The sequence below is a fragment of the Schistocerca americana genome, chromosome 10 (genome assembly GCF_021461395.2).
Source record: "Schistocerca americana isolate TAMUIC-IGC-003095 chromosome 10, iqSchAmer2.1, whole genome shotgun sequence".
NCBI lineage: Eukaryota > Metazoa > Arthropoda > Insecta > Orthoptera > Acrididae > Schistocerca > Schistocerca americana.
Window position 1 is genome coordinate 102,663,635 of NC_060128.1, and position 12,880 is coordinate 102,676,514.

General features: G+C 45.8%; 1 protein-coding gene across 1 annotated transcript in view; it reads left to right on the forward strand.

Moving 5' to 3' along the window:
• The window catches only part of LOC124552274 (C3 and PZP-like alpha-2-macroglobulin domain-containing protein 8), an 842,473-nt gene that overhangs the window by 561,040 nt on the left and 268,553 nt on the right, over nt 1-12,880 (forward strand). The window contains exon 8 of the mRNA XM_047126553.1: nt 7,364-7,554. Within this exon, the coding sequence (XP_046982509.1) occupies nt 7,364-7,554 (191 nt within the window). The remainder of the gene's footprint in view (nt 1-7,363; nt 7,555-12,880) is intronic.

The window sequence follows — 12,880 nt, forward strand, 5'->3', positions numbered from 1 at the left end:
CTCCGCCACACACCGTCAGGTGGCTTGCGGAGTATGGATGCAGATGTAGATATAGATGAAGCAATTGTATAACGACTGAAATTCACGATACCCAGTGATTTATAGCGCTATACAATAAGTTCGTTTATTTGGATAAAACCGTGTGGGGCCTGAAGATAGCAAAATGAAATGCCGAAACTGGTTGCTTTCAGAATAAAATAAAATTTTTTGCAGTGTACTGCTGTTGGTGAAGTTGATTGACATTGAAAAAAAGTGGTTCTTTCATGTTTGCAATCCTTCCCACTTGTAGCCTGATAGCTTTTGTGTGGCGAGCATTGTTGTTTGGTGTTTCCTCTCGTCATGGAGCAGATGACAACTGAGCAACGTATCCAAGTGGTAAAAAGTTATTACAAAAACTGTGAAAGTCCCACGGCAACCATTCGTAAATTGCGCGTGACACTCGGACGTAATGCTACTCCAACCGAATCATCAGTTCGGAAGTTGATCCGGAAGTCTGAAACCACGAGTTCTGTTTGAATACAGGACGACCGCGTTCTGTTCGAACACAAGAAATCACTGCTGTCGTGCGTGACAATGTGACCGTAAGTCCCAGAAAATGGGTTGGTCGCCGAGCTCAACGATTGAATTTATCAACAAGTTCACTGCGTGAAATGCTTTTCAAAAGATCTGAAAATGCATGCGTATAAGATTCAACTTACACAAGAGTTGAAGCCTGCAGTTCACGGAAAGAGAGATCGATTTGCTCAGTGGGTCTACCTCGACAAACGGAGCACCAGAACTCAACAAAAAGAATAATTTCCTGAGACGAGGCGAACCTTCACCTCAGAGGGTACGTCAGTAACCAGAACTGCAGAATTTGGGGTAACGAAAATCCGCGAGTGACTGGAAGACGGGATGCGTCCACAACGCACGGCTGTGTGGTGTGGGTTCTGGGCAGGAGTGATCAGGGCGAACATTTTCGAAAATGACGGTATTTGGTTTCAACAACATGGTTCCATATGTCACGCATCACGTGAGACGATTGCTCTGCTGAATGAAAGGTATCCTCAAAAAATTATCTCTTTGCGTGAAAACCCAGGAATGGCCTGCCAGATCATGCAAGCTTACGCATCGTGACCTTTCTTTGGTGAGGATTTGCGAAATCAAAAATCTAATTAACCACAAACAATACACCAACTGAAGAATGAAATTGAATGGGTTATTAACGGCGGTCGTACCAGGTGTTTTTAACACATCGACGAGAACTTCAATGAACGTACTGCTCCTTGTCGCGCGGCCTTGGGTGGTCACACGAAGGATGTAATTTTTCATACATAAATGGGAGAAGTTACTGAACCTCGAATTTATTTTCAAAATCTATTGTTAAGAATTTACTTTATTTACTAGCGATTAAACAAGAACATTAACACATTTCATCACACTAAGTGAGCGTGGAAGCAGTTGCCAGTGGGTAACTGATGAAAACAAATCAAATTTCTTTCAACAAATGAAAATTTTATTCCTAAAAGCCCTTTTTTTGGAAACATTTAAAATTATAATCAGAAAGCACCCTCTAAATATCAAGTTACAATTTATTCAGAGGCAGAATGAAACAAATTTTTGATTGTATGAGCTTTCGGGCTGAGAACAATGACGCTCGCTTTTGACACGGCCGTAGTCAGCACCGCTCACAACAACCTCTAAAAGACTGCACTGGTGCAAATCTGCAACACACGAGATTACCTTAAGCTAAAAATTTTAACAACTCACACAAAACATAAACTATGCACCTCGTAGGAGGAATGGAAATGGTACAAAAAGATTAACTTGCCACCGAAGGTCCAACTTGAATTAAAAAAACTCTTACGGTGGAAGGGTGGCAACTTTATATACTAAAATGACCATTTAAAATAAAACCTCTGAAATGCAGTCTTACATAAAATATACAAGGTTGGCCAAACATGCTCTACATTACACATATACCGCCTCTCAAGATGATAGGCAAGATAAAAACATATTTCAGGAATTCGGCCCTTACACTTCAAGCAATAAATTCGTTAACACAGAATCCGACAAACATGACAGAGGCAGCTATTAACGTACGGCAGACAGACAGACAGACACTAACTGCCTAACAAATGCGGACGAGAGACAGACGAGCAAGCTGGCGACGAGAGACTGACCAAGAAAACAAGTAGAATTTAACAAGTAAATGAAACAGCATACCACGAATCACTTCTAATAAACTGCGATGTCTGGCGAAGACCTGGCGCAGCACCCCGAAAACGCTCTCCCGAACCGTCCGCTGCCAGCCGCTACAACGGACGCAGGAAGGCGCGCCGATCTCCCGTCTCACGGCGTCGCAGCTCGCACCGACCAGACCGACGTCGTGGGTTGACTCCTGTTGCTCTCGTGTCGGCTGCGAAGCCACTACCCTTCGCTATACGGCGCGGCCCACTGGACTCACGTGGCGACCTCACATGCGCCGACGCTCAAGTCGGACAAGTCATCTCGTGTCTCAGTGCGCGACCGACCAACCGATCGATCCAACCGCCAATGACCATTGTCTGAACAAACTCGAGCAGACTGGCGGCCTAACACATACTGGCACTCCGGAAGACAGACAGACACTGACTGCCCCACACTGACCAGACTGACCAACTGGCGAGTTTTTTTTTTCTTTATTGTGATTTTAAACACTTTATACAAAGGCGGGCTGTCAGCAGCACAATACGCCGCTCTTCAGCCTCGAGTTTGACGACAAGTAGTACATAAAGGTGGCACAGAGAAGACAGTCAAAACGGTGGGCAAAACATGTAGACACTAAAAATCGAAAAAACATGGAGCCGTTCACGCTGGGCGAGAAACAGCACTAACACTAGGCGACACGGTGCACAGAACATGGATGATGGCGACGGCACGTGAACGGTGGTGGCGTGACGGCGAACAACACTACACACAAACGAAGGCACACACACGAAACACTGACGGCGACGATCTCCGGCGCGCGAATGTTCACTGAGCGTGTACGGGGACCTGCCAAGAGTGGAGGTGGAGGAGGAGGAGGAGGGGAATGGGAGAGGGGAGAGCAGAGATGCCATGGGCAGAGGAGAGAGGGGGAGGGAGGAAGGGGGAGGGGAAGCCTGGGGGGAGAGGGTAGGAGGGAGGGGGGAAGGGAAAGAGAAGGGAGGGGAAAGGGAGGGAGGGAGGGTGCCTAAAGGAAAGGACACAGGAGGTGGGGGAGGGGAGGATCAAAGTTGATAGGAGGTGTAGATGAAGGGGAGGAGGACATCATCAGGGAGGGGGAGCTGGCGGAAGCCACCTTGGGAGAGGGTAAGGAGGGTTGAGAGATGGAGACCGGGTGGGACATGGGAATACAGGCGCGGCAGTGGGCGGGGGTGGGTGAGGATCGGGGAGACGAGCGGGTGAGGAGGGTCGAGTTTACGGGAGGTGTACAGGATCCGTATCCTTTCAAGGGAAAGGAGGAGGTAGGGGAAGGGGATGAGATCATACAGGATCCGCGTGGGGGAGACGGATGCGATAGGCGAGGCGGAGAGCATGGCGTTCAAGGATTTGGAGGGATTTATAAAAGGGAGGGGGGGCGGAGATCCAAGCCGGATGGGCATAACAAAGGACGCCTAGAGAGCTCATAGCGCCCCTTAAATGCTCGTGAACAGGCAACCTTTCCCCTTTCCCACCAGAGGGGGACACCAAAGCTGCGATTGCCACAGCGGCGCCACCGCCAGAAACGGAGGGCGACTGCTTCACACTACACGCTGCGGCGCGTTCTTCAAAACAGCAGTTTTTACCACGGCTCAGTTACGTAATGTTTCTAAAAAAATTACATTTTCAATCAATTTTTTGTGTTGTATAGCACTTTAATATTCGTCTCTACTTACTGGACACATCATAGCTACTGATAACGACAGTCAGCCGAATCTGACCGAAGCCTATGTGTGCACCAGACCGCTTCCAATTCGTCTAGGGGCCAGATGGAACCAATCGTAAGTGGGTTCTGATCATAGTTTACATGTGCTCGTGTCTGCCTGTTGCTTGTCCAGCAGCAGGAGAGGACCTTTCTGGTGGTAGTGTCAGCGACGTCTAATCAAGGCTAAAGCGAACGCTTCTGCTATAAAAGCTCCATAAACCTACCTCACCCCAATTCTGTTATCTCTCGCAGTGGTCGGATGACGTCGTTACTCTGCCGTAGTGCAGTTCGGCAGAGTGTCGGCTAGATGAGCAATCTGACGCTGGAGAATCAATTAGCTCCTCCTCCATAAGCTTGGAGTGACGAAATGTGAGGCATAAAAATGTACCTTACTTCCAAGGAAACTCACCACAGATGTGTGCATTGTCTTATAACGCATGTGAAGTGGCTGGAGCCCGTGTCTAATCAGATTTTAGTACATGACCTACACTTATTTGTTCTGATCATAGCACCGAATTTCTTCCTAAACCACCTCCAAATTTTGCACTGATTGCCGGGCCCAAATGTATGTCCAACTGAGTGCACTAGCTGATAAGTTTGGCACATGACTTTTTGTCTAACTTCAACTTATGTACGTTTTTTATTTATTTTATGTATTTACTTATTTAACGTGATGTAATTAAGTCCAGCAGATCCTCTCTTACATTGGACCAAGGTTTCACACATACACTGAAAATTTTTTACATGGTAGTTACCCAAGAAATAACCATTTGTAATATGACAAATGGTATTAAAATGATTTGACTGTCTATAGCGGCAATGTGAGTAAGTGGTACTGGCGATGAACTAATAAATTAAATACCGATACTACTGGTTTACTCCTGTTGCTGCCGCTAAACCTGATAATAGTAACGTAAATAATAATAATAATGACAATAATAAAAATATAGAAAGTATTTTTTGCTGTACAAAGGAGATGTTTTCTGATATAGCACGTTCTAGCGGATCGAAATTTAAGAGACTGCACGGTCTAAATATACTGGGAGATAAGGAAACCTGGTGGGAAAGAAGGTTGTACAAGGGTAACGAGCGTGTACAGGGACAACGGTGATCATTATTTTTGCTCTAGTATATATGTCATTAACTGTGATGTGAAGCTGGAGGTGTTTGTTATTCACTTGTCTAATCTAATGCGGGAGGTTATTCCAGAATCGGGTTACTGCTAGTGAGATGGACTCCGAGAAAGTGGTCGGATGATGGAATGAGACAGAAAGGATTTTGCTCTGATGGGAACGGGTGTTTTGTTGTGGATTGGCCAGAGCGCCAACCCACAATGAGAGGAGGCCGAAAGGCACGCGTTTAAGCTCACGCAGGCTGGCGTGAGGTCTGGAACAGGACAAGTAATTATACTATCAAGAAAAGTACGTAGCTTCTGGAATAATTAACTTTAATCCATAATTGGTGAACATCGGTCTGACGGTACATGCATCACAAGATAAATAGCAAATGATAATGGCGCCTTGCTAGGTCGCAGCAAATAACGTAGCTGTAGGCTATGCTAACTATCGTCTCGGCAAATGAGAGCGTAATTTGTCAGTGAACCATCGCTAGCAAAGTCGGCTGTACAACTGGGGCGAGTGCTAGGAAGTCTCTCTAGACCTGCCGTGTGGCGGCGCTCGGTCTGCAATCACTGACAGTGGCGACACGCGGGTCCGACGTATACTACCGGACCGCGGCCGATTTAAAGGCTACCACCTAGCAAGTGTGGTGTCTGGCGGTGACACCACATGTTTCTTCCACGTTCTTCAGACAAGAGCGTTTGGGGGGACTGTGTCCGGCGATAAGGCAGTAGACAAGACAGAGGATATGAAAATCTCTGCACTTGTCTGCGTACAGCCATATAGCTGTGTATATGATGATATAATCAGATAGTCTAACATCACAGATATAATGAACACGGGTATTCTTAACCCTTTGCAGGCTCCGTGGGCTTTCCTGAGAAAGGTCTTGCACCATAACATTGCTGTCAATAACTGGAACTGCAAGGGTTTGCACAAGTTTCTTTTTCAGGTCAAAAGTAGATAGCTTTTTTATAATTTTGTAGGGCATGGAGAAATGCTGATGCCCCCTTGCCCACTGCAGTTACGTACTCCATGCAATTTAGATTTTCACCTGTTATTAGAAACAGATGCTTCGGTGAAGGAAAGAAGTTGATATTTGTCCCATTTTGGGTTTAAGGTGGTAGGGATTCCCGACATTTCGGGCTAATGAGCCCAGAACGACCAGTCAGTACTCCTTAGACGTTGCGTAAGTTGAACTTGAACTATAAATCGTGTGCCAATTTTGATAGTGCACACAGGCTGGTATTGAGATTCTCGATAGATGTTTCTCAGGCTCATACGTTTTGCACTTAGGTACAGTCGAAGATCATCAGTGTACCTGTGGTATTTGCAATAGCACAAAACTGATGTCAAATCATTGACATAAATGAAAAGACTATAGGGCCTAATACTGAACCCTGTGGTACGCCTGCAACTGCATGCTTCCATTATGACTTTATGGTGCCAAACACGACGCCTCTCTGGCGAGAGGTTAGGTGTGAGCCAAGCCGTCGCACTTCACTTGGCGAGAAAGTTTGGCCAGTAAGTTTGGCAAATAAAATGTCGAAGTCGACAATGTCGAAGACTTTGCTGTGGTCTAAGAAGCACATTCGCAAATTTTCCCCAAGTTTCCAATATTTACCTAAGTTTCCCAAGGTTCTCCACATTTTCTATGGTTGCCCAAGTTTCCAAGGTTTTCCCAAGTTTCCCGAAGTTCTCAACATTCCCTAAGTGTCCCCAAGTTCTGCAACATGTCCCCAAGTTTCCCAAAGTTCCGTACATTTCCTAAGCTTCCCAAAATGTCCAAGGTTTCCCGAAGTCTCCCAAAGTTTCCACTTTTCCTGACTTTCCCCACGTTCCCAAGGTTTCCCCAAATTTCCCAAAGTTCTCCACATTTTCTAAGCTTCCCCAAGGTTCCAAGGTTTCCCCAAGTTTCCCAAAGTTTCCCACTTTTCCTAACATACCCCCAGTTCAGAAGGTTTCCGCAATTTTCCCAAAGTTCTCCACATTTCCTAAGCTTCCCCAAGATCCCAAGGTTTCCCCCAATTTCCCAATGTTCTCAAAATTTCCCAAGCTTCCCCAAGTTTCCCAAAGTTTCCTCTTTTTCCTGACTTTCCCCAAGTTCCCAAGGTTTCCGCAATTTTCCCAAAGTTCTCCACATTTGCTAAGCTTGCCCAAGTTTCCAAGCTTTCCCCAAGTTTCCCATAGTTCCCAATTTTTTCCAAAGTTTCCAAGGCTTTCCAAAGTTTTTGAGTTCCTCTCATGTTATACGTTTTGCAAGTTTTTCAACTTGAATGGTATAGGTTTAGGTGTGGATGTGGGAGGGTTAACGAGTAGTGTGTGTCCGTCTGCGCAGCCAGAGGAGCGCGCCCACGCCACGGTGCTGTCGACGTGCGCCTGCGAGCGCGACGTGTTGGCCGTAGTGACCGCCCCCGGGGGCCGCGTGCTCCACTGGACGGAGAAGCGGGCCGACGCGCCGCCGCCCCCGGACCTCAGACCGCCGCCCGCCAGCGTCGACGGCGCCGCCATCTGCCGCCTCAACTTCAGGTACGTGCGCCGCCCCTCCGCTCTACCTGCTTCCAGCAGCACGTCGACCCACTGGTAAATCCTGCCCATTGATATTGTATGTGATCTGTGACATAGTACTGGACGATTCCACAGAACCTCCAGCATCCCAGGCAGATGCAAAACATGACAGTACCGAAAGGCTTCTTATTCACACACCCATTTGCAGGTGGAGCTGAGTTTTCGGTATGACCTCCTAAGGGACTGTTTATGGTATTTTTTCAGTCTGAATCGTAGAGTGTCAGATTGTAACCTCCCCCCGTCACTTATCGACCTTAATGACAGTGAAAAATTAAACCACGTGTACCTAATGGAAATTTGGGAAAAGCTATCGTCACCTAAGTTAATCTGTCGGTAAAGAGGGAGAAAGGGTTACATCTAAATGAAAGGAAAAATGCAAATGAAACTGGTGGAAATTAATTTTTAAAAAGGGTAAAGTTATTAAAGAAAGTAAATGTGCGGTCCTTACGTTAACAATTAACAGGCGTTGATTAGATATTTGACATTTGGGGAAAATTACGGTCCCCAGTCCTATGGAGAACTACTACAATAACTGAAAAATGAATGTTAATGCACATATAATTAGCACTAAAAGCGTAGCAACGGAAGATTGACACGTGTTGTGTGAAAACTGAAAGTTTGTCAGAAGTAATAAATTTCGCTACACTCCGACTTAATTTAGCAAAAGAATTAATAAAACCGGAAAATTGAAAGTTAATTTAGTGACTGAAATTAATAGTGAACTTCATTTATGAAACACTACGAAATTAAATTAAATAAGCTTAGTCTTGGGCTACCTCAACAATCATCTCAAAAGCAACTTGAATCTACGCAATTTAGAAATAAGAGATTTAACGTTGAACTTAAAATGATTTTCAACAATTGACAATAGTAAAATTTAGTACGTACCAAGCTGAGCTGCAGTCACAGGTAAGCTAAAATATGGTAACAAAACTCGCACTCTTAATTTGTGTTTGGTTATTGTAGCCAGCTATGAATACATTAACTGAACTTTGATATTAAAGCAGTGAAATGGAATGATATTACTTTAATGCTGGCGTTTGAATTTCAATGATACCCGGGTTCATTTCAGAAAAGGAAGGGACCCTGCTTGGTAATCCAATTGGGACAAAGAGCAACAAAGTTTCATTCTAAGTTGCTGTATTTTAGTGATGAAAATGGAACACTTTGAAACGCTGAGGTCTGCCATACAGTTCTAAAACATTACGTGCTTTCAGTCTTCCTTGTTGGTTGATAGAAGTTTTGAAGTCGTCGATCGAGGAGGTGGCGACAGTCACTCATTGTCGGCCGTCGCTGTTGCAGAAGCTGGATGTTGGCGCGCCTTCTCCTCGACACGGTCACCAGGCGAAACGGGCTCTTGATGTGCGTCAGCTAATGTTTCCCGTCCGCAACACCGTGCCAGAAACTATCATAGCAAGTCGAGCGCAATTACATGCTGCCAAACCCCAAAAGCGTGGCAACTCGCGGGAGCGTCACACAACACACCTGCTCCACCGCCCTACTCCAGCCAGACCCCGCTCTGCCCGCGCTCCACGCGGCAGAGTTCACACTACCAGAGATCCTAAACACTTGGGTTCTCCACACGACCTATCGATGTAATCGTTCGATAGCATAGTTTTCCCAAGGAAAGACCCAGCGTAAAATTACAAATAATATTTACAAAACAAACCGATTATATATCGACATATATATATATATATATATATATATATATATATATATATATATATACACAGGGTGTTTCAAAAATGACCGGTATATTTGAAACGGCAATAAAAACTAAACGAGCAGCGATAGAAATACACCGTTTGTTGCAATATGCCTGGGACAACAGTACATTTTCAGGCGGACAAACTTTCGAAATTACAGTAGTTAGAATTTTCAACAACAGATGGCGCTGCAAATGATGTGAAAGATATAGAGGACAACGCAGTCGGTGGGTGCGCCATTCTGTACGTCGTCTTTCTGCTGTAAGCGTGTGCTGTTCACAACGTGCAAGTGTGCTGTAGACAACATGGTTTATTCCTTAGAACAGAGGATTTTTCTGGTGTTGGAATTCCACCGCCTAGAACACAGTGTTGTTGCAACAAGACGAAGTTTTCAACGGAGGTTTAATGTAACCAAAGGACCGAAAAGCGATACAATAAAGGAGCTGTTTAAAAAATTTCAATGGACTGGGAACGCGACGGATGAACGTGCTGGAAAGGTAGGGCGACCGCGTACGGCAACCACAGAGGGCAACGCGCAGCTAGTGCAGCAGGTGATCCAACAGCGGCCTCGGGTTTCCGTTCGCCGTGTTGCAGCTGCGGTCCAAATGACGCCAACGTCCACGTATCGTCTCATGCGCCAGAGTTTACACCTCTATCCATACAAAATTCAAACGCGGCAACCCCTCAGCGCCGCTACCATTGCTGCATGAGAGACATTCGCTAACGATATAGTGCACAAGATTGATGACGGCGATATGCATGTGGGCAGCATTTGGTTTACTGACGAAGCTTATTTTTACCTGGACGGCTTCGTCAATAAACAGAACTGGCGCATATGGGGAACCGAAAAGCCCCATGTTGCAGTCCCATTGTCCCTGCATCCTCAAAAAGTACTGGTCTGGGCCGCCATTTCTTCCAAAGGAATCATTGCCCCATTTTTCAGATCCGAAACGATTACTGCATCACGCTATCTGGACATTCTTCGTGAATTTGTGGCGGTACAAACTGCCTTAGACGACACTGCGAACACCTCGTGGTTTATGCAAGATGGTGCCCGGCCACATCGCACGGCCGACGTCTTTAATTTCCTGAATGAATATTTCGATGATCGTGTGATTGCTTTGGGCTATCCGAAACATACAGGAGGCGGCGTGGATTGGCCTCCCTATTCGCCAGACATGAACCCCTGTGACTTCTTTCTGTGGGGACACTTGAAAGACCAGGTGTACCGCCAGAATCCAGAAACAATTGAAGCAGTACATCTCATCTGCATGTGAAGCCATTCCGCCAGACACGTTGTCAAAGGTTTCGGGTAATTTCATTCAGAGACTACGCCATATTATTGCTACGCATGGTGGATATGTGGAAAATATCGTACTATAGAGTTTCCCAGACCGCAGCGCCATCTGTTGTTGAAAATTGTAACTACTGTAATTTCGAAAGTTTGTCTGCCTGAAAATGTACTGTTGTCTCAAGCATATTGCAACAAGCGGTGTATTTCTATCGCTGCTCGTTTAGTTTTTATTACCGTTTCAAATATACCGGTCATTTTTGAAACACCCTGTATATATAGGGTGAGTCACCTAACATTACCGCTGGATATATTTCGTAAACCACATCAAATACTGACGAATCGATTCCACAGACCGAACGTGAGGAGAGGGGCTAGTGTAATTGGTTAATACAAACCATAAAAAAATGCACGGAAGTATGTTTCTTAACACAATCCTACGTTTTTTAAATGGAACCCCGTTAGTTTTGTTAGCACATCTGAACATATAAACAAATACGTAATCAGTACCGTTTGTTGCATTGTAAAATGTTAATTACATCCGGAGATATTGTAACCTAAATTTGACGCTTGAGTACCACTCCTCCGCTGTTCGATCCTGTGTATCGGAGAGCACCGAATTACGTAGGGATCCAAAGGGAACGGTGATGGACCTTAGGTACAGAAGAGATTGGAACAGCACATTACGTCCACATGCTAACACCTTTTTATTGGTCTTTTTCACTGACGCACATGTACATTACCATGAGGGGCGTGGTACACTTACACACGTGGTTTCCGTTTTCAATTACGGAGTGGAGTAGGGTGTGTCCCGACATGTCAGGCCAATAGATGTTCAATGTGGTGGCCATCATCTGCTGCACACAATTGCAATCTCTTGCGTAATGAATGTCGTACACGCCGCAGTACCTATGGTGTAATGTCGCCGCAGGCTGCCACAATACGTTGTTTCATATCCTCTGGGGTTGTAGGCACATCACGGTACACATTCTCCTTTAACGTACCCGACAGAAAGAAGTCCAGAGGTGTAAGATCAGGAGAACGGGCTGGCCAATTTGTGCGTCCTCCACGTCCTATGAAACGCCCGTCGAACATCCTGTCAAGAATCAGCCTACTGTTAATTGCGGAATGCGCAGGTGCACCATCATGCTGATACCACATACGTCGACGCGTTTCCGGTGGGACATTTTCGAGTAACGTTGGCGGACCATTCTGTAGAAACGCGATGTATGTTGCAGCTGTTTGGGCCCCTGCAATGAAGTGAGGACCAATGATGTGGTCGCCAATGATTCCGCACCATACATTTACAGTCCACGGTCGCTGTCGCCCTACCTGTCTGAGCCAGCGAGGATTGTCCACGGAACAGTAATGCATGTTCCGTAGATTCACTGCCCCGTGGTATGTGAAACCCACTTCATCGCTAAACAGGTAGACCTGCAACGCATTCTCTGTTAATGCCCATTGACAGAATTGCACTCGATGATTAAAGTCATCACCATGTAATTGCTGATGTAGCGACACATGAAACGGGAGAAAGCGGTGACGACACAGTATGCGTATGACACTACTTTGACTCAGTCCACCGGCTCTCGCAATGTCCCGTGTACTCATGTGTGGGTTCATGGCAACAGCAGCTAAACACATCAACTGCACCCGCTTCTCCTGTGACGGGCCTGTTATGGACCCGTTTGCGTGCTACGACCATACCTGTTGCATACAGTTGGCGGTAGATGTTTTGCAATGTGCGGCACGTTGGATGCTCTCTGTTCGGGTACCGTTCTGCATACACCCTGCAGGCTTCAGCTGCATTTCGTCGACACTCGCCATAGATGAGTATCATCTCCGTTTTTCAGAGATCGAATACACCATGGTCACAGTTCCTACAACACTGCACTGTCACAGACGCCTGGTAACACGGTGTACTACAGTTGGTCTGCGTGCGGAGACGAATGCAGAATAACAATAGCAGCAAGCGCTACATGCGGAACTGCGACAGCTAGACCAAACCACAACAGTGCACTACAGCCACACTCGTAAACACGGTCGTCATCGTAAACATGTCCCTGCAGATGCTGCTCGCCGAACGTGGCCCGTGTTTGTTACAACACGCAACTGAACGTCGGAGGTTTCAAGCGTCAACTTTAGGTTACAATATCTCCGGATGTAATTAACTTTTACAATGCAAAAAACGGCACTGATTACGTATTTGTTTATATGTTCAGATGCGCTAGCAAAACTAACGTGGTTCCATTTAAAAAAACGTAGGTTTGTGTTAAGAAACATACTT